The sequence below is a fragment of the Ornithodoros turicata genome, chromosome 2 (genome assembly GCF_037126465.1).
Source record: "Ornithodoros turicata isolate Travis chromosome 2, ASM3712646v1, whole genome shotgun sequence".
Taxonomy (NCBI): domain Eukaryota; kingdom Metazoa; phylum Arthropoda; class Arachnida; order Ixodida; family Argasidae; genus Ornithodoros; species Ornithodoros turicata.
This window is the reverse complement of record NC_088202.1, coordinates 122663794-122686880: the sequence shown is the minus strand read 5'-3', so window position 1 is coordinate 122686880 and position 23087 is coordinate 122663794. Positions and strand designations below refer to the sequence as shown.

The 23087-nt window shown below is 45.6% G+C and overlaps 2 protein-coding genes across 2 annotated transcripts in view; one reads left to right on the top strand and one right to left on the bottom strand.

Moving 5' to 3' along the window:
- The window catches only part of LOC135386026 (atrial natriuretic peptide receptor 1-like), a 299570-nt gene that overhangs the window by 152572 nt on the left and 123911 nt on the right, over positions 1 to 23087 (bottom strand). The gene's annotated exons all lie outside the window — the stretch shown is intronic.
- On the top strand, positions 16282 to 19206 carry LOC135386439 (THAP domain-containing protein 7-like). Its single transcript, XM_064616348.1, has 7 exons — positions 16282 to 16604; positions 16684 to 16876; positions 17101 to 17304; positions 17364 to 17402; positions 18693 to 18767; positions 18904 to 18963; positions 19081 to 19206. Exons 1-7 carry the CDS (start codon positions 16528 to 16530, stop codon positions 19204 to 19206), a joined length of 774 nt encoding a protein of 257 aa, XP_064472418.1. The 5' UTR covers positions 16282 to 16527.

Below are 23087 nucleotides of genomic sequence, written 5' to 3'. Positions count from 1 at the left end.
GTCGGGTAGGGGGTGTCTTGAAACATCATGGTCGGCACATTCTCGTCAGAGCTTGAGCCAGTGTATCGGGGCGGGCGCTTTCGCTCATGCTAGAGTGTTCATCAATGTCAAGGTTGCCTTCTGTATTTTCTATAATGCTCCAATCACTTAGTGTGTACATATTAAATTACACTTGTTATTGTTAATTTAGTCTGTCGGTCTGATTCCTTTTCCCCTCTGCGGGTGCGCACTCGAGCGTGTCTCTTCCTCGCCCTTACAAAAATGGCTGTTGACCATTTGTTTCCATTCTACAGAACTTAGTCAACAGAGAGCACAGACATTCAGTAGACTTTCTATTAGCCTTGTGTTTACCTGACATATTGATTTTATGTTGACTTATGGAACTTTAAGTCTTGTTGACAATTACACAGGAAGGTAACAGGTCTTTCTGTAGACTCTCCATATACTTTACGCAAATTTCGTGTGACCTTCATGTGTAAGTCTTGTTATATGTGATCTCAATTTCTCTGTTGACTTTGTTGTGACTCAGGTATCAATGTGTCGGCGTCACCCACGAAACTACCTTTGTTCTTTTTTAAAAGGCTTGGCGACCGTTACGTGAGGCACTCGGTATATTCTTCTTAATCGAGAAAGATACATGATTTACTGAAGCAAGATTAACGCCATCCCCGTATGATGTGAAGACTTTTTGTGGACTTTCTGTGACTTGAGCGAAGTTGAATTTCTCCGTTCTATTGTTCACTCAATCGCAACAGGCATAAAATACACGGAATGAAGTACTGCAAAACTATATATGTATCTATTTTATTCCGAAAATGCATACCTTGAAAGTGGTATCCAGTGTCGACACAATTATACAAAACATCCCGCGCATACAGTAGCGAAGTATTCCACACGTACACATGCTTTATGCCACACAGTGTCGCGTGGCACAATAGACAGTCAATGACGGGTTGCGGTCTGAGTTCTTCTGGTGACCCACGATAACGGTGGACTTCAAAATTCACTGAATTTCGGCAAAAGCGATGTCTCTGAAGCGCTGGAGAGAAATGTGTCTGAATAGGGCGATCAATCGCAAATTATAGTAATGTTCAAACACAAGTGGGTAAAACCGAGTAGAATGGTCATAGCAACAACAAATTTGGTTCACAATCAACACCGGCCACGAACTGATACTTGTACACTTACCTGACGGGACGGAAAACTGCTGCCGCCGCTCGAAACATACAAAACCCTACAGCACAACAGTCATGGTATGAATACAAGTGATGCGTGATCACACACTTCTATCACACAGCTTAACCCTTACGACGCAAAATGATATCCTCCTTTGTTCTTTCATGGCCTGCAAAAACGAGAATGAAGTTAGCAGAACCAACACCGGCCACGAACTGATACTTCTAGACTTACCTGACGGGACGCAAGCACGCAAGACCGCAGCCGCTGCTCGAAACGAACAGCAAAAACCTACAGCACAACAGTCATCGTATGAATATAAGTGAAGCTTGATGACACATGATACGACGCAAAATCATATCCTCCTTTGTTCTGTAATTGACGAGCGAACGCTGAAAGCCTGAGACAATTGAAACATGTTGCAACCGTCCCAACGACATTCCGATGATGCTAATGGCGATGACTCCTTCGTGATGAGGCCAGTCCTCCTCAGGTACCCGCGGACGCGGCTGTAGAGTATGTACCACTGCGCCCATACACCATGTTGCAAGCCCATTGGCCTAGACTGTGCGCGCGCTCCGATTGGCCGAGAACGTTTTGAAATCGCATTTTGTAGCGCGCATGTGCGTACAGCGTCTCGGCCGTTTCAGCATAGTTTCGAAATAGCATGCCCGGCATGTCGTCCTCCTGTGTTCGGTGGTGTCAATCGACAGAACAGTTTGCAGAAATATGTTCCCGGGTTTATTGGTTCGTCCTTGTGAGTCGACGCGTGTTGTGCTGTTTCTGGGCACAATTGTTATCCCACGAACAATTTGTCGACTGCGGTACCGGAATGCTTCATGAGTTGGAGCGTGAAGAACAAGTTCGAGCGCCGTTGGTCTTCGAGGACTGCCAACAAAGACAGGATTACGTGCCACACAAGCGCTTTTCGCTTCGCTATAATGGATGCACCGCAGGCAGCGAAAGAAGGTGCTCATCATGAAATGGTACGCACTCATGAGACTGCCTCGGTATTGGGAGTTGAACGGTGTGTTCGTTCTGCTTCATGTTCGAACTTTGACCCATTGTGTCAGCAACGCAGTGGGCTTTGTACGCACAGTGCACCCATGTATCAGATCTTTGAATTAGTGCTTTGTATCAAATAAATCTTTATTTTACCCCAAAATCGCTTTAGTTATTTTGAATACCGAGTAACGGCGGCAGGTCTGAAATCCAGTAGAAGTCGATGCTAGCCAGGACCGACCGAAAAGCCAGCCAGACATGGAGGCTCCTGATTGGCCGACTGGTTGTGCATAATATCCACCACGTCGCAATTTCATTGGTCGTGTGCCCAGTGTTGTGTGAATTATCTCAAACTATGGGCTCTATGGGGAGCTGTTGGAGCCTGATGAGGCGAGGCACTGAGGCGCAGAATCAAAATGTGCAGCAAACCTGTCGCATGCGCATGATCCTCATGTGGTCGTATGAGTTGGAGATATATTGTGTACTGAACTGAAGTAAAGTAATACGAGGAACTGTCTTTTCAAAGCCATCGAAAATGTGTTTAGTGTTTTAATATGTAGTTAAAAGGTGGCAAAGTTGCGTTCAAGCTGCTACATTTAAGTATAAGGTCAGATCGAAATACCGCTTTGTTTAGAGAGCCGATAACACGGACCTCTCCACCTCCCAGGTGTGGTGTACACCCCACATAGTTTTTTACAACATACCCAGAAATTGCTGATATTACCCAGCTTGTCTCCCAATGAATAGAGCAGTATGCCTCTATATACATCCCCCCTCCCTATGGGATGCTCGGTGCCCCATTGAGGTCGACCTCTGTGAACATTACTGTCCGATAATGCAGTAATTAATAATACGGAATTCATCTACGTAAAAAAAAAAACGGTTGAAATAAGTACTTGCTACATAGGCGCATAGAAAGTCCACAAACTGTCAACAGCGACATCTATATACCTTGTCCGCAGAAGGTACACATAAGGTAGTTCAAGAGATTGTAAAAATGAGGTCAATAGCAATTCCTGTTGACTTGATCAACAAGAAGTTAAAGTCAACACACTGTCAAGACAGGAAACAAGAAGTCCACAAGAAGTCTGTAGAAAGGAAAAATCCATTTTCATAAGGGCGGGTTTTCATTTGTGACCGCCAACCCAACGATAACGGGTGACGTCACCATTAGGAGAGCAGTCCAGGAGGTCCCTTGTGCGGCCGTAAGGTGCGCCATTCGACCTATAACATGTTTCCATATTGTATTCGAGAACAAAAAAAAAGAGGCATTACCGTATTTTCGTCCAGAGGTTAAACATCATTCTGCGTCAGAAGCGCGCTATACTTGTATCATACTCGACTAATGTTATTTTCGTAAAAGTCATATGAGAACAGGTCATTCCTATTACGCCTATCGATATATGTCGCTGGATGTCATAAATACAAAAAAAAAATCAGTTATAATGCACTTCAAGCAGTATGTGTTGTCAGCCACGAACACGAGATTGTGCATTACGTCACAATTTCCCCAGCAGCGAAACACAGACCGTCGAATCAATATCGTTGTGGCGATATGACAGGACCGTAATAATTGAAGGCTCTGATGTGCTGCGGTACCAAAGGAGGCTTTGTTCGCAGGGAATCACTGTTGCGCCTTTTCTGGCAATTCTCTTGTATGTTTTCCCCCGCTAAAAGCGAGATACGTATTGTGTATTGCAATTGACGAAATAATCTGGTATATGGAGTTTCCTATTTTTGGAAAGGATGTGCTACACGACACATCATTCACCGGCAGCTTATTGTTACAACAGGTCATTCATTTCTCTCTTTTCGATTATAACCTGTCTTGTTATGAAAGGAGGGGGAAAACAAGCCGAGATGATTCTACGTCTTCTTATCTTAACTGTGTGTTTGCTGGAGCTATGCGGTGGAGCTGCGTGTTCGAAGCTCATCGAACATGTACAGGTCCCGAAATGTCTAACTTAACGGCTCGGGAAAACATTGTTATAGGGCAAATTGATTGGAGATTGCGCTAGTCGGCTTCACCTAAGCACCCGCGTGCAGTAGGTGAGGCCGACTCCGTGGCAGTGTCGGCCGTCAGGCGGGTGTGAAAGTCGGAGAAAATGCAAGAAAAATGAAAAAGATAGAAAGAAAATTGCCGACGAACGTATTAGTCTGATGGCTACGCTCAAGTAGTTCAAATTTATCTGTAGTATTCGAAATTTTCGAACTCTCCCTCTGTTCCTCTTCCTCGTTTTTCTGTGCTGTGAAGTGCTCTCTGCTGTGCTCTCTGCTGTGGATGGTTGTCAACAAAACCAAACTGGCAGTGCCAACGCGTCGCTAACGGTCGTGTGTCGCTACCTGCGCACTCCCCCGACCCTCTGAACGAGTAAACGAGCCCATTTCTGCTCGCCAGTAGGGTGTCGCACCGAGGACAAAATACACCGCTCGCGTGTTCCGTGAACTTTTGTCGGGACCTGTACGCCGGTTGGAGACACAGACGGCCACCTCAACTCTCTTCTCGCGATACGCACTCTCCCCTTCGTTTGTTTCTTTATCGTGCCATCTCGCCTGGGTACGAACGTGTCATCGGACGCCCCGGGCTCAGTAGGGGGATTGAGCAGATTGGAAAATCTTTACTATAACGGTTCCGAAAACATGATAAGCCAAGCAACTGATTCCTTTGAAGTGGCTAACATCACTTTACTCGTCTTTGATTTGACCGCTTTTCTTTATCTTATCATTTTCGTAAGGTGCTGCCGATTTGCTAAAATTTACTCCCTAATGTGTGCTTCATATATCTCCACGGTGTCTGCACAGCGCGTCTAGCGTGATACCCTCCATGTCGTCCGGCAACACGGATGTCGCGGGGTTGTAGCGAAGGCGCGTGTGCCGCGGAGCACTCTCACAAGTATTCGCGTTTTGCATGCCCTGTAGGTGGCGCATCTAAACTCCAACATGGCAGTAGTATACGGGTTGTCGGTTGGTCTCGATTTTGAGATTTGTAAACTGCAATGCTGATTCTTGATGTGTTGAAGCTGAACGAGTATTAAGCGCTGTTCATGTTCTTCTGGCACTCGTAACCGAGTTATCCAAAGAGAAGGGTACAGTTGTCGCGTATTATTTGCGAAGTTCCGGAGTGTTCGATCAGCCACACTTCGTGAAGGTGAATTTCACGTTTACCGGTTGCGAGGCCGAAATAGCAAGAAGCGATTTCCCGCGCTGCAGGAATGTAAGACAGACGCAAGCACACCGCAGCTGTGCTGCTGCTCTCTTACAGGTAAAATCTTCTAAGTGTGTAGCGCGTTTACGAATGTAGTTTACAATTTACAGGGTAGTATTGCCACAGCCGTGTGTCACTGGTGCGCGTGTTTTTGGGAAACCTTAACCGAACGTCAGATTCTTGCTGCATTCTTTCCCAAGTGATTTGACGCGCTGATTCAAATGCACGGTTACAAAACTGACTTGGTATAGGTTTTCGCGCTATCCCTTGCGCTTTCTTACACATAATGGCTACTCAAATTTGAAGCAGACTTGTTCTATTTTGCCTGTTTTGCTTCCCTTCCTGACGTAAGTTGCACAGATTTTGAGTGTGCTTGAGAAAAAAAAAAAGTTAATCAGATATGTAGGCAGTACCGCTTCAAGAGTTCGGACACACACATACAGGCATTGCTGATGTAACAGGTTTGCCGATTTTGAGTCGCTCAATCCATTTCTTCCGATGATGCGTCAAAGTTGACGACATTCCGTGTGTGGAAAGAAGAAAACGAGGAAAGACAAACTGGCTGTCCCTTCTACTTCGGCGTGCAGAATCGCACCGCGGCAGAGAAAAAAAGTAGTTTGGTTTAGTTTGCTGGTCGTTGTCTGCACTGTTTCTTTCATCCATGATTTCAACAGCAGAATACGGGTGCAGCTCAGCGACCCATGCGAAAAGCGGCAACTTCTCCGCAAGTGAACGCGGAGTCGGCCGTGTGAACCTGGATCGGCTAGCTCAGTGTTTCACCGCTGTGCGGCGTGCATTTGGCAGAAAACGGGAATGAGCCGCCCTTGCTGCGGGAGATGCAGACGTGATGATGGCCAACAAAACCTGCCGCCATAACACTCGACCAGGTGTTCACAAATACGCACCAAAGAGTACAGTGGCGTTAACAGGGAATAACGCGTTTGCAGGCGACACACATGTTGCTGAACGAGGCCTATGGTAACCTATGGTCGGACAATATCGTCATGGCAACCTGTGCCGTTGCGCGGCACGCAAATCATCTGCGGTCATAGCGCAGTACCTTCCTTCGTCTGCTGCAATGATAGCGCATTTTATACGGGTTTGGCAGTGCGCTAAAGAGTAACTTTGATTACCACGCGATGTGAACATACTTCATTTTGTGTCACGCAGAAGAGTCCCTGGAGGTATATTCCCTGGGGGCAGAATATTCCCCGAACCAAATAGTCTCTGAGAATGCGGCGTTTGAACTCTCTAAAAGCTCCAAAACCCCAGTGCAGGGGTGAAATGAAGGACAGACAAACCAGCACTGGTGTTTGTCGAACAACACCGTGCTGTCCATCCTTTATTTCTCCCTTGCATTGGAGTTTTAGAGCTTTTAAACATGTTCCAATAGACAGCGCGGTTTTTAACTCTCCCATCTCCTTGTTTGCGTGACGTCGACTGATGTGCGCAGTAATATTGGTTGGCGAAGAAGTGCCTGCTCCAATGCGGAAGCAACGCGGCCTGTCGCGGCGACTCCAAATAAGGCCGCAAGAAAAAAAAGTACGACGTAATAAGCACTGTGGGTAGCACACACAACGGTACAAGCGAGCCTCCTCGCCATAGAATGACTGAATACCCAAAGGATCATGCGAAACAATAATTGAAGCACGTCCGACGGCCTATATCAGCTAAACTTATCTAACCTGTACCAGAAATGCTTCACCCATGTCTGTTTGGCACCGTACTAAAACGAAACAGAAAACAATAGAGCGAACTTAAAGCAAAGCTTTTCCCTTGAAATGATCATGGAGACATGTTGTTGTGTATCTGATATCTCTCTGCGGTCCTCTTGCACTCGACATAACACGTTACCTACTACGAGCGCAACGTTGAAATAAGCAATCTGAAATATGCAGTCAACGCGAGTGCAATTCATTGCACTATCACTATGCGTTTCCCAAAACGCTGAAAGTATGCAACAGAAAAACAACCTAAAGAACCGCAAAGCGAAAATAAACTTAAAGTAAGTGTATCGGTTCTGAGATATCAGGAGAGTCGATGCTGACCTCGTCGGGGCTAGCGACACCACAATTTTTACTTCCTCCTCAAAATAATTTAATATAATCTACAAGAGACACATTATGTTTCTTTCGTTTGGTTGGGCTCAACTTACGTAAGAGAGTAATTGGAACCGAAAAGGATCGCCATACGTGACTCCCTGAATGACAAGCGGATCAAAGAAACCAGGAAATACTCGACGCTCTTTTGACCTTCTGTGCGCAGATTACACTCGCGGATCATGGGAATAGCGTGATTGGTTGTCCGTGCCCCTTGTACTTGAGGCGATCTAACTCAGGAGAATGCCGTGGTGTAGTGGTAGCATATCTGACCGGAATTCAGAAGACCCGGGTTCGATTTCTGGCATCAGCACCTTTCCCCCTGAGTTGCCTGATGTCGCATCCGTTAACGATCGGTTTGCGCATCGTATACACTGTTAAAAATGAGTTTCACCACATAGCACGCTCCTAGCCCACCATCATCCTGAATGACAGCGTTCTCGCCCCTGATTGGTTGAAAACGAGAGTCTATTTTTTAGCCATCATGCACGTGCATCATGCACGTGCATCATGGTACAACATAGGCTCCGCCTCCCGTCTTCAACGAATCAGGGAAGCGATGGAAGCGATTAAGTCCCCAGGGGCGAGAACTTTGTCATTCGGGATTATGGTTGGCTAAGAACGTGCTATGTGGTGGAACTGGATTTTCCTCAGACACTTTCAGACATATGTCGTTACAGTTCCCTTAGAAGTCGGCCCAGGACACACATTGCCCAGGGCGTCAGTCGCCCGCATCTGTGAGGCCGACAACGGCGAGCCCTTTCACCACCACCACCACCACCACCACCGCCATTTTTAAGAGTGTCCTTATATTTTTGTCGTCAAGATACGAAACCATACCAAGAAAAAAAAAAAAGCATGCATTTGCTTGAAAGTCCGCGCCCTATTCAAGACCGATCCGTCTAAATATATAAACGTATATCGACGTTCAGAGCATGCATGGAGGCAAAACTCGTACCGGGATCGGTCTTGAGTAGAGCGCGGACTTTCAAGCAAATGCATGGTTTTTTTTTTTTTTCGTTTTCTTTTTTGTTTTTTTTTATGGTTTCGTATCTGGACGACGAAAAAATACATTTGGTGTTGGTTTGGGACCAATCAGACGGGTTCTAGGGTACATATATATGCATGTTTTGCACGTTGTGTCATATTTCGCATGAAAGTGCGTGGAAAGTACATATTTTTCCATATTTTCATTGTATTTTTTGGCACTTCCCCGCATCCTTGAGAAAAATTAAAAAGGGAGCCAACATCCGTCCGGGCTTGTCACAGAGATATCAGCTGCGCCCGTTACACGGTTCGGAAGTCCGTTACAGTTTACGGTACGAACGGCAAAAAGGATAGTCATTCCTCCCATACGTTGAATCGATTATACATTTCAGACAGAGACATCTCTGCACTGCACTCTTTCTTCGCTGCTAAACTTTATTGTGGAGGGTAATGATGGCCGTCAACGGGTGATCGATTCGATACAGACTGGTCTCTCATTCTGGAGTACTTCGTGGTCAGTTGCGTGGCCTCTCCTTTCGTGTTTTCTCATCTTCACAAGACATTCGGTAAACACAGCGCGGATCACCTTGTTCCCTGCTGCGGAATAGCATCTTCGTCAGCCATACTTGTTTAAGAAGGCTCCGTTTTCGCTGAAATAATGATACCTTTAAGTTAAAGCGGCACTAAACTGCAAAAACAAGTTCACTTCAAATTACGTTACACGCTATGCTAATTTCGTACTTGTTATCGTAATTTAAAACTTTGATTTCGTTACGAAGCTACAATCAAAATTATACCGGACTCTTTCTTGCTTCGACGCCAATCGGAGAACGTCGTTTCAGCTCGTGCATCGGTGTTTTTAGCCCATGCTGCGCGTGCACGTGCGTGGCACGCCACGCAGCAGCCTCGGTGAAAAACATAGTGCGCTTTGCGAAGCGGACTGCCGTCGCTCTCCGAAGGTCATGAAGATAAATGTTGTCAGTGGAACATTCGCGAGAACTGTTGTGGGCTACAATTCAGTGAACCGGCATTGGAAAATGCAGCAGTGCTCATCATGCCGCGCATATACAGAACACTACGATCGGACCCGTTCCCAATCCACAGGCCCACGATAGGCCTGCGTAGCATGCGCGCGCTTCTCCTCCTGTCTCATTGGGTGCCGCCAATCTTTGGCTCCTGGGGATCCCATTCGGTGCCGCCAAAGACGTCTCTGTTTTAATTGCGTTTTTCTTCTAAACGATAGCGCTGTGTGACCCAATTTTGTTCGAACTGTACAAATTGAAACACGGACTTTCATTTGAGAGCAAGTTGTTTTTGCATTTTAGTGCCCCTTTAAGTGAATATTTCTCGCACATGTCTCACGAGATCTCGTGATGAGCAGCAACGTCCTTAAACAGGCGATGGCAAACGGACGCCCCCTTTTCGGGTTATCGGAACCACATAGTCATTATAATACGGTATGCAGTTTTGACCTCGATCAATGACGCTGCACCTGCAAGACCACCTTCGCTTTTTTTTTTTTTTTTCGCGAGATTTTTTATCGTTGGAACTATGTGTCCGTCTAATCATATTTTTCTCACGACAACGTGCGCAAAACGAAAAAAAGAAAAAGACAGAAGCCTGCAGGATTGGCGCAGAATTAATGTCAGGCGGCCGTCGTTAGCATTTGAAGCTTCAACTATATTAAAAAAATAGGTTTGAAACTGTAGATAAATTTAATCTCGGCACATTATTAAGATTCCGAGCTCTGCATGGAGGCACTATTCCCCTTTGATTTTACTTCCTTTCTTTCAAACGCGCGTGGACATTACAGATGGCAAGACTCATTATTACGCAGCCACGTGGCTGAACATCGTTTTCGGTATTTTCAGCTCCTTCTTATCTTTCCTTTTTCCTTTTTCGTTTTTTTTTTTTTTTTGCATTTGTGAGTAACGCATCTTACTAAGGACGCAAATGGTTTCAGTCTCAAGTATCATTAAACGGCGATGGAGCAAAAGTTCTCAAGAACAATCGAAGCGTTTTTTCCGCGAATGTTACCAAAGATGTATCACATGTGGTTAGTCAGAAGAGTGTCTCAATTCACCACATTAGGAGAGCAGAGAAACAACTTTATATGCGTGATCACCTCCAACACGCGTTCGCTGAGTTCAGTACACCGTGTATTGATGCCGTAATGCAGCGGCGTTCCCATGCACCAAATTTTCTGATCGAACGCCATCCGGAAGTTCCTTGTTGTTGTTCGAATACCTATCGGTGCTTGTGCACGTTTTTCTACGCGGCATGGGAACTCGAAGGGAATGAAGAGAAGAACCTCCAGGGCCACCGCATCGGAAGCAATACTCATGCATGTGCTTCCTGCCCTCGGGTATCACAATCCCCGAAAGCATCAGGCGAAAGAAACAACATCAGCGCATTTCGTGGTCTTCATAAGGAGCTGTCGTATAATAGAAAGTAAGTCATGCGGAAAGCTCGATACAGCAACCACGTAGGGGAAATTGAAGAGAAAATTCGGCTGCGCTTCTTTGTTGCGCTCATGTATAACAGACCGTACCACGCAGACGGACTTGTACGCTTGAGTAGAGAGTTTAAGTGTATCTTAAATGCTTTTGCGAGTAACATGGTGTCTTGCAAATACTTTCAAAGGTCACTATTTAGTAATAATAATACTCACACTTTTATTACTTTGTCCATAAACTTAATGTAACTTAAAATAATTTACCTTAAATACTGTTTTCAATGAGTTCTACTCATTTTCTGAGTTCCTTGAAGGTACTTCTCTGTGCGCGAGACGAAGGCCGAGCGAAAAATTCTTTTGTTTTGGCAATGAGTTTTCTACTGTACAGATATTCGGGACATCCACACTCTAAGACAAAACGGAGTAATTTTACTCCTTTCGGGGACTAAATGCATTGCCACAAAAATAGACCCGTTTGGGGGTAAATGCACGGGAGCAAATGAATGTCACAGAGTGGAGACTGAATTTCACGCTCTGTTCTAAGAGTCCCAGGTACATAATTCGTGTGCATGCATGAAAGTACTTTGAATCAAGCCGTCAACCGTAATATATCGAGTGATATGAAATGTTGCGACACACATAGGGTGCAATTTGCGAAGAAAGAAGCGCTAACTGTTTCTTACTTTGCGTGGGTAGAAAATCGCTAAGTTCGTTGAGTTATACAGCCTTATGCCATCAAACAGACCGAGAGCATATACTTACGTAGACTGTTGCGTTCGGAAGACCATTCGCGAAATTTAGTGACAATTAGGACTCCTAGGGAGTAAATGTCGGGGTTAGAGGACTAAAATGGGGAGTAATTGAGGGGGGGATCTAGGAGACTAGAACCTGCAATTGCTCCCCATTTTACTCATTTTTTTCTTAGAGCGCACGTCCCCCTTAGGAAGGGTATAGCGTGCAGCGCCTCGGATTTTGGAGCATGCATGAGACGATGTGTTGTCCTGAGGGGTATGGGGGTAAAACCCATAAGACCCATATCAGACAGGATATAAGACACGTGGCGAAAGCCGTTATCTCTTTACGAGGGAAAAGCAACACTCTTAAAACGGATGGTGGTAGTAGACCTGCGTGCCCTAGTCGGCCACGGTTAGGCCGGTAACGTCACAATTATCGCAGTGTAGGGGAGTGTGGGGGACAGTGCGTCCTGGACCAACTTCACAGGGAACCGTGCCGACATTTTGTCTTAAAGCGTGTGAGGAAAACCCAGGGAAAAACTCACAGGCATCACAGCCGGCGCCCGTATTCGAACCCGGGTCCCGTTAAAACGGAGGGGGGGGGGGGGGGGGCTAATGACAGGATAGGCTCGCCGTTGTTGGCCACACATAAGTGGGCGTCGTCACGACTATAGCCAAAAAACAAAAGCAAAAAAGAAAGGAAAAGAACACAAAACAAAACACAAAGCAAGGACGGACGGATGGAGGATAGAGGAGGTTGAAGGATGGGGATGCGGTGAGGCGCACGAGTTCATCGGGGAGAGTAGAGTATTAGATGGGTCATTAAAACGGAACTTCAGTACATAACACAGTGAAGGCCACGTGCAACGCGCAAACGGGGAATTGGCAGCCGGGTATAGCTGAGCGAAAGAGCGCGTTGGTACGCTGCTCCGCGCAAGAAATATGTAAGCCGAAACCAATTAAAAAATCACAAAGTGTCGACGCGTTTTTTTTTTTTTTCTGGAACATTTATCGCTGAAGGTTCCGAAAGCGTGAGAAGTAAAATTTAAAAGGGGGTTTTATTTAATTAATGAGCACATGCAAATGAGCCGCTCACTGTTCAGTTCTTGGCCGATGCCTCAGGGAGGCTCACTGAAAAGGAAGCTTGTCGATAGCGCCACCTGTTTACCAATTATTCACCCGGGGGACCTCCGTGAAACACCACGTATACGCAGAAACAAGGAACACGGGACCAATGAACCAGACAGGACGAGTGTTCGTCCGGTATGTTCCTCGTTGCTCGTATAGTATGTCGTACAGGCACAAACTACCGCACATTTCCACCCCAGTTCCATATCGGATTCTGTTACTTTTCTTCACCAGTTGCGTATGTATCTTTAGTTACGATTCCTAGCATGCTCATGATGTCTTGTATACCCGTTATGATTTGTACGTTTTTTCCCCCCGCCCCTCATGTAACTCCCCTATGTGTGTATTTGACGTATCTACATAAATAAAAAAAATACCCTCGTCGGGGCGCTGTATTAATTCATCGGATGCGACCCAGTGCGGCTTTTACAGCTCAGTGGCGCTATATCACTTGCGACAAGTTGACTCTCTAAGATGCCGTCACTGCAGCAGAGGTGGGGAGTAATGCATTACAAAGTAATGCATTACCGGTAATGCATTACTTTTGAGTAATGAGTAATGCTAATGAATTACGTTTTGCCAGCAAGTAATGAGTAATGGTAATGCATTACATTTCGACTGAGTAATGCAGGGTGGCATTACTCATTACTTTTGTCGAATGTTCATTGCGCCACGTGAAGATTGGGAACATCCAGGTTTTCTTCAACCTCCCTTTAACAATGAGCACAAGGCAACAAGGAAAGAGAAAGACACAGCCTGGGGAATTCTGCAAGAGTTCAACTGTCGGCGGTGTGTGTCACAAGTGTCTACATGATATCACCGATTTTCTCTTGTGCGCATTTGGAGTAAAGGAAAATCAATGAAATAGAAACATAGCCTCCATGAGGGTAATACGTAACAATTGCTGTAGGGATTGACTGTTTTGGTATGGTACCGTGTTAGCTTCTCTTGTGCTGTCAGAGGTAGTTTTTCTGCCAGGACAGAACTGTATAGCTGGGCCTCATCCGCCGGCTCCATAATGCTACAAAAGGCATCATCTGCAATAAATCTTATCTATAGCTTTTGCCTATCAGACTCGCTTCTGCGGGGATTTAGTGGCACCGATTTGGGGACACTTGGGTGGCTATTGCTTAAAGCAAAAAAAGCAAGGAAAAAACTTATGCATAGCACCTTTGAGGCTTATGCCCTAAAACGTAAATGTAATGCCAGAGTAATGCCATTACTTCGTTAAAGTAATGGCATTACTAATGCATTACTAATATCCAAAAAGTAATGAGTAATGTAATGCATTAGTTTTTTATACAAGTAATGAGTAATGGTAATTCATTACAAAATAAAAGTAATTCCCCACCTCTGTGCATAGCACCTTTGAGGCTTATGCCCTAAAACGTAAATGTAATGCCAGAGTAATGCCATTACTTCGTTAAAGTAATGGCATTACTAATGCATTATACTAATATCCAAAAAGTAATGAGTAATGTAATGCATTAGTTTTTTATACAAGTAATGAGTAATGGTAATTCATTACAAAATAAAAGTAATTTCCCCACCTCTGCACTGCGGCGATGTGGAAGATCTATGGAGCACATCTTTCTCTATTGCCCGCACTACCGACTTTTTAGAACCACACCCTACAGCGTCTCTAAATCAGCTAGACTCCCGCTCTTTCACTACGTCAAAATTGCTTGGTCTATGGTCAAACCCAGTCCACCATAAGTCTATGCCCTAAGTGCACTGCTAGGCACCGGACAACTTATAGGCACCGCAGGACTTCGGTCCACACTGTGAGGCGACTCATTATTATATGTCATTTTTCACCAGAATATCACCAACATATTTCAAAACATTACTGCCAGCAATGGCATAGAGTACCGCCCCTGGTGATGAAGCTCCTCAATCATCATCCCATGTTGTTGTTGTCTGACGACACTTGCTTCCCGTTGCGCTATCACGTGTATTTTCTGGTTTTCGTACGCTAGTGCGGACATTATTGTCGTGACGAAGAATGCTGCTTGTCGCATCGCTGGAGATTGCACAGGAAAGGGCTATACTTGCAGAATCCTTGCTCACGAATCCCCTTACATTGAAATCAAATTATTTGCTTGTTTGTAAGGAAAAAGAAAAGAGAGGAGAAATTGAACTAGTCTCCCGACGTGTTCTGCTACTCCTAACATAAATTCTCACCCCCGGCCCCTCCCACCCCCCAAAAATACTTCTCGGATGCTCTACTCGCAAGTTCGCTATTCACTATTCACATGTTCGCTATTCAGAAGTACACTACCAAATGGTCTTCGTTATGCTGTTGCTTAAGGCATTACAAAATAGCGCCGCTTTAGCAACGACAGGAACATGGCATTCATTCACATGGCAGGGTCCTGGATATTTCTTATTGTCGGTACAAGGATAGGCCAACAGTGAGGAATGGGGACAGAGTGGTGAAAATCGAGATGTCCGTGAACAACCAGGTTCCTAATTTTCTTCGTGTACTTGGCCATCGCGTAACCTTTGATTACGTTGGCATGAAGAAAGTCTGTCGACGTTGCAAAAAAGAGGGTCATTTTAAGGCTGCTTGCCGCGAAGAATTCTGCGACCGGTGTAGCACGTTCGGTCACCCAACGTTGTCCTGTCAGCGACCCTGTCAAAGGTGTGGAGCCAACCATGCTACCGCTGACTGCACAGAGAGGCGACCGTATTCTGAAGTATTGGTCTCGCCAGTGGTTGCTTTTCCGCCGCTACACGATGCCCCCGCAGATCCCCGGAAGCAGGAGGCTGAAGATTTGCTCGGTGAAGCACAAGGGGTGCTGACAGAAACTCAAGTAGCTCATCTGCCATCCAGCGCAGTACAAAAGGTGTCGCCGTGTGCGGAGAGGAATGATTCAATGGAAGTTTCATCTGAAGACTCCAACACGGTTTGCTACGAATCAGAGGATGCATCGCTGGATCAGAAAATGGATTCCGAGGGTGAGCCTCCCTTGACTTCTAGCCCTCCAGTTGACAACGTACCTGCCGACGAGAACTTCGTGTCTCCTCCGCCATGCGCTGGTCCGCCAGCTGCTGCATCCTCAACGAATGGGTCACCTGTGGATACTGTTCAGGCGTACTGTAGTCGGCCAGATACCAAGAGAATAATGCGCTCAACGAGTAGCCCCAAGGAAGTGAAAAAGAAGAAGAAGCGAGTTGACAGCGACCACGTAATGGAGCTTAGTACGGACTCCGGATCTTCCCAGGAATGATGATGAGCCTTTTATTCTTCATGCGACTAAGCCTTCTCACTCTGAATGCCCAGTGATTTAAATGCCCGGATAAGCAGCGTGAGATACTGCATCTTGCTCGGGTGTCCTCTTGTGACCTATTTCTCCTCCAGGAAATGAACTTTAGTTCGCCCAAAGACGTATGTGATTTTCGTAGGCGGTTTTCTGTTAACTGTTCCTTCTCGTTGGGGTCTGCGCGGTCGGGGGGAGTCGGTGTAGTTGTCTTCCACAGGGGGGCCAGAAAGCCGCCATTTTTGTAACTACCCCCAAGCGGTCGCTTTCCGCAAAATCGCCATCTTGTCGTGTTCAACGTCACGGAACTATCGCCCAATCACATCTCGGCTTGGCTTGTTTTCTTTATTATGTTTTGTTTCTCCGTCTCAGCTGATCCGTGTCATCTGCTTCGCCGCTTTCGACGTCCGCTTTGACTTCGCGTGTTTGGCTATTGAATTGCGTTTGCTTGCCACACATGCCACTTCTGTGACAGGCCATGGTAGTGTGTTGTTATTCCGGTTGCGCTAATCGTTCAGAGTTTGCAAGTAAAGAATCTGGCATAACGTACCACCAGTAAGTATATACCCCTGTGCTCTCGGTTTCGATTCGTCTCATTATGTTGCCTTTGTTTGTTCTCGGCGGTACGTTTTAGCTTTCCCCGAGACGAGTCCTTACGATTGCAATGGGTGAATGCGATCGGGAGACCGGATTGGGTGCCAACGAAGTACAGCCGAGTGTGCTCAAAACACTTCAGGAACGAGGACTTCGACAGAACGTCGCTAACACGCGTGCGCCTGCGGGAGGGTTCCGTTCCTGTCGCACATCCGTCGGTTCAAGTTCACCAGGTACGTTTCGCCATAATTATGGTCGATAATCAATTGCATATAGCCACACTATGGGCCCAGAGCTTGGGTACAAAGGGAATTAATGCAAGGGACATGTTAGCGGTCAAATTTGCCAAGTATTTGCTCGAGGTCAGGCCCTTTGACCACAAAATACGTTCACCAGTTCTTTTGTGTCTTTGGTGTTTAAAAGTCTGGTAAATACAACTCGTTCGTTGTCACGTCAGGAGGAGCATGACTTGCCAGCCAGACGGGAACCTAGCGGGCAAGAACCAATAGGCGTGTGCACGCCTGAACCCGGCACGAGCAACGTGAGCCTGCCTGAGCCTGACACACAGGAGGAGATTGAAGTGAGCATGGCGTCTGGATCTGACACTCAAGAGCCAATGGATGTGGGCCTGCTCGAACCAAAGACACCAGAGCGAATCCATGTGAGCACATATTTGAAAGCCTTTCAAATGTGATGCCGAACAATAGTATGCCGTTACAGGTAGACAGAACTACAAGCACACCTCTTGTGTCTGCTGTGGTAGGTATCATTTTTTTAGCATTAACCGCACAGTTTGTTTCACGAGTAAATCTTTATGGGTTTGTGCTGCCTTCATGTTTTTATTTGTTTTATACGATACATCAATTTGTCAGTCTTGCTTACTTAGTGGAGTGAAAGATGAACTGTATCGCATGCTAGTCCTTGAGTTGGTTAGCAAGCTTCCTATTCATTGTCATCCCCAGTTGACCATTAGGTCTTACTCAGAATTGAGCCACTTGCTCTGTGGCAGTGGTTGCCCAAACACTGGCCTCCCTTTCTCTTCTCCAAGTGTGTCATGGTTCGGTTTTTCAGGCTGTACAGAAGTTAGACCCAAGGTGTTATGCTCTTACTCATAATCGTGTGTAGGGAATCAACAGCTCAGGCTTCACTACTAAGCCACCTACCACAACTTCAATGTGAAGCCTCAGCAGCACAAACAAATGAACCACAGATGCATTGTGCCTGTCATGCACTTACACATTCAGTGCCTGGCTTGCATGTCACATGTATATAGTGTGCGACATTAAAAACTGATCAGAGCTCTTCATGAAGAGAGCAATAATCCTAAACCAGAGAGTATCTATGTTGCACATGAGTTACAACCAGGTGCTACTTTTGATGTGACACCTGTTTGTAACCCAAGTACCACAAAGGTAGCCTCCGGTTTCCGTTTATCAGTCTCACTGTGATGCACTCTGATCAGTTCTTAATGATGCACCCTGTATACCAGCACCCTGCAATATATCTATGGCATGACGATCACACAGAAGAGCAAAAATCATGAGAACACAGTAGGATTTAGTTCGGGCAACTATATTTGAAAAGCATTTCCAACGACCATAAAACCACATAAAACCCACTTCCTCACAGGTACCCCAAACAGATCTTGTACAGATTTAAACATGCCTACGCATGAAAAAAACACTGTTCACTTTAATGCCCATCAATCGCATTTTCCATTAAAATTTCGCACACTGGGTCACTGCTTCGAAGACTACTCCCGCACGGTGTAAACCGAGGTTGTCCGCTACCCCCTCATAGCTTGGCTTTAACATGGTGTTCAATGGACCAATCCCAGCATGCGCCTGGCATTTGTCCATACTGGATCCCAGCCGCGAATAATCCTGGATCCGCCCATGCTTTCCACGATATAGCACCAAACTCCATCTACAAGTGCTGCAGGACTTTTGAATCTTTATTTGGAAGTTTTCGTTTTGTTCTGATTATCAAGGGGCCCTGAATGAAACAGTGTTTTAATGATAATGGTTCTTGCGTGCACTCTCCTTCCAGTCCAGCCCCACACCAGCCAAGGCTTCCAGCAGTATCAGTTCCGACACACCAGGGCGATTTGAACAGTCGCGCACGGTAAGCCTTCGGAAGTATTGACACTAGGGGCTTCTCTCATTCTCTCTCCACTGCAAATCAAATGTAGCCTTCCTCTTTGCCTCTGAGTATTGGGACTTTACACCGCGGTTGTGTACTTAATTTAATTTCTTTTCAGGGCTCTTCCGCTTGTCTGTTCACAAGCTTGACTCCGAACACTAGCAGGCCTGACCCCATGGTAAGGATTGTGCTCTCAGTGGAAAGACTAGGATGTACATAACTAACGCACAGGGGTTATGATCATACTGAACATCCTATGTATTACATTTGTACTGCTATTTCCACATCTTTCCAGGACACAACCCCCAGTGGCTCAACTCCAAGCACCAGCAGATGTGAACCTTTGGTAAGAATTATACTCGACGTGGAAAAGAATTGCATGTTCATAACTAATATGTTAAGATTCCACTGTAGGTGCTGACTGCACCATTCAAGTATATGTTCCAGGAGCAGGCTTTCAAATACCTTATTTCATACAGTACAGGTGCATAAGGGAAAACCAGTTAGACTTGAGCATACAGTTTAAACATATTATTGCCCCTTTCACGGCTACATTTCAGTACAGTGCAGTGCCGTTAGTTGCAGCCTGTTGTATAGTTACTGGCCCGAGGAAACATTTCTCAAATTATCTGTTGCCAGCACTTATTGGTGTTAGCAATGGGTATGAGGGTAGTCTGAGTGAACTAAGAGGGACAGTCTTTCTGACAAAACTGATCTGTCTCTGCTGCAGCGATGCTGGCAACACTTGTAGCCTAATAGTTATAGTTACAAAGCTCAGAGAGTGCTCTATATCATGGAGGGAATTCCCAGCTTGGTATGCATGCTGCTGATTATTACTAACCCCAATACTTGTCACAATGAATTGTACTGTTTGAATCAATAAAGATGGATTTGATCAAGCGCAATGGCGTGGAGAAACTTCTGTGATCTGCATGGCTGACTTTTTGTCATCTACTGTGACCACTGCAATGTGGATCTCTCCTCTAGTGAGTATATGCACAGTGTGTCAAAAAAAGAGCAGTGTTGTGCTACTGTGTCTCGTGATACTAGGTCCTAATTCACAAAGATATAAGGGTGCGATTGCTTCCATTCAGTGCTAGGTAAATACGTCAAGAGTGCTCATAGTAAACAGTTAAATTCGAGACATCCAAGGTCTGTTTATCTGTACGAGTGATACGCTGAGAGCTGGCAGCTCACTATAGGCAGGCTAACTGCCGCATCAGATGTTTTTTTTAAATTTTAGTAAACATAATGTTAGGACAGTAACTGTAGATCTTCATACTTTCTTCGAATAGCCACCATATGAGTAGGTCCTGTACCAGACATGCTGTGTTGTAAAGGAACTCTGAGCAAGCAGCTCCTACATGTATCTGACCAGAAGCACAACCTGTGCATGACTGCATGGCCTTGCATGTGGCTGCCACGTACTATCTAAATTGTTCACAGCTGAGTATTAATGAGGTTATTGGTACCTGTTGTCTCAGGCGACATCCTCTGAAGACACGCCAGTAAAGGCCTTCCTCAAAAAGGAAGTCAAACGTATAGGCAACCTGCATACCCTCAGCAAAAAACGAATCAAGGCCTTGCAGCAGGCACAAAGACGCATCAAGCAGAAAGTTGCAAAGCTACAGCATGTGATATCACATCTCAGAACATTTTACTTCAAGAACACGCAAGCTGCCTCGAAAACATTGCCGGTGCAAACAAGGACTTGCTGATGAGGCAGTCAGCAAAAAGTAAGGGGACAAGCTTGCCTCATAAGTACAGCCCAGAGTTACGAGCGTTTGCACTTACCTTACATTTCTATTCGCCACGTGCATATAACTATGTAAGGCAGGTCTTTGACACGTGTCTACCCCACCCACGTACGATACGGAAGTGGTACCAGTCAGTCGAAGGTGAGCCAGGGTACTCAAAATAAGCGCTGTTAGCCCTGCAGATGCGTGTTACGGACAACAACCAGAAAGCACTGTCAACTGTATGCAGTCTTATGGTTGATGAGATGGCGATTAGGAGGCATGTCGAGTGGGATGGGAAAAGGACTTATGGCTTCGCAACCGTTGGGCCAACCTCGGAGGATTCTTGTGCTGTAGCAAAGGAAGCATTTGTCATCCTACTTGTTTCGTTACATGAGCAGTGGAAGCTGCCGATAGGATACTTCCTTGTAGATGGAATAACTGGCGAGCAAAGAAGTAACCTTGTCCTTCAAGGCTTGTCTCTTGTACACAATGTTGGAGTGAAGGTTGTATCTGTTACCTGCGACGGTGCTGCAGCAAACTTGTCAATGTTGCATAACTTAGGATGCTCGCTGCAGTTTGAAAATCTACGGACCAGCTTTCCCCATCCTGACACAGCCGAGCCCATAAGCGTATTTCTTGACGCTTGCCACATGCTGAAGTTAATACGAAATGCATTTTCTCACTTCAAGTCCTTCATTGATGAAGATGGCAAGGAAATATCATGGGACTACATAGAGGCACTCCACTCACTTCAACAGAAAGAGGGGCTCCATGCCGCAAATAAACTAAGGAGGGCGCATGTTCAGTGGCAGCGGCAGCCCATGAAAGTCAATCTTGCTGCAGAGCTTTTAAGCATGAGCATTGCAGATGCCATACATGAGTGTCGTGATCTAGGTGTATCAGGGTTTGAGGACTCGGAGGCAACTGAGAGGTTCCTGAGAGTTATCAATAATGTGTTCGATGTGTTGAACTCCGTCAATATGCACCAGAAGTCATGGAAGAGGCCGCTCTGTCCGGAAAACATCGAAAGGGCACGCACAATGTTTCAAATAGCCACAACATACATTTGCAGTCTACGGAGGAGCAACTCTGGGCCACTTCTTGTGCAGACTAACCGGAAAACTGGGTTTCTTGGTTTCATCACATGCTGCAAGAGTGCCATCGAGCTCTATGACTTTCTCCACTCTAAGAACCTTGTGACATACTTCCCAACACATCGCGTCAGTCAAGATCATCTGGAACTGTTCTTTGGTTTAGTACGTTCGCATGGAGGATACAACAATAATCCTACTGCAAGGCAGTTTGCAGCAGCATACAAAAGATTGATCATTAACACCGAAGTGGAAGCCTCTCAAAAAGGAAATTGTTTACCACTCGAAAATGTCTCCATACTGCACGTCAGCAGCGCTAGACAGCCCCTATCGGAAGACATAATTAACTGGACATCAAGAGGAAGAAGCATACCTGCAGAAGAAGTGACTCTACAGGAGGATCTACGTGAGCATAACTACTTCTCAGACCCAACGGAGCCATCAACTTTTCGTGAAAGAGTGATAGTGTACATTGCAGGACGTATAGTGTGCTACCTATGCGAGTATCTGAAATGTGACATCTGCATCTCCCACCTGACAGTCCGTACACCTTCCCTCTACCATTCACTAATACAACAAAAGGATTACTTTCACAGACTTCCCTATCCATCTGATGATGTGATCACCATTTGCAGGAAATCTGAGAAGCTGCTGCGTGCAGCTCTTTTCCAGGAGGGCATATCATCGGCAACACTTCTGCAAAGGTTAATCTTACAAGTGCTGGAGTCTATGATGGACAGGGGTGTGTTCAGCTCCATACGTAATGACCACATGCTCGAACAGACGTCACTTGAAAATCACTACTTTCATCTAATACGATCTATTGCTCACAAATACTTAAGCATACGCATTCATCACGCTTGCAGACTACGTACAGAAGAGTTGCACAAGATTAGATGCCGGCAAATGTACACTAAGCTTACCCAGTTCAAAGGACAATAGTTGCCTTAGGAGCCAAAGTACATGCCACTGTGATTTGTTATTATATTTGCCCTAATAAGTTGTTGTTCACAATGATAAATGTGTACTAATTGGGCCATAATACTGTCATCTGCATTCATATTCCAATACTATACCCAGACGTTGCCCCAGTCCTGAAGCAGTGTCAGCTAAAAGGATTTCTTAGCACGACAGGAGAGAGCAGCCCTACAGCTATAATTACAGGAGAAACGCAAGTACTGCAGCTGATAGACTGGAACAAACGCTGGCAGGCTGCTTGAGGAATGATTGTGTGTGCGCATGAAAGTGAGATTTCGGTGTGGAGGTAAAAATTTTCGAGCACAGTGAGAATGCAATTTATTGCTTAGAACGTTTTGTCAGTTGCAAAAATGCAGAAGTCACACTGCCTCCTTCCTTTGGTTGTATACTCAGCCCGGCTTTTGCAAGCAAAACAAAGCAGTCTGTTGAGAAATCAGCTTTACAGGCACAGTATGAGGTGACAGAAATCAGCAGACCTAGCGTGAAACAATGCG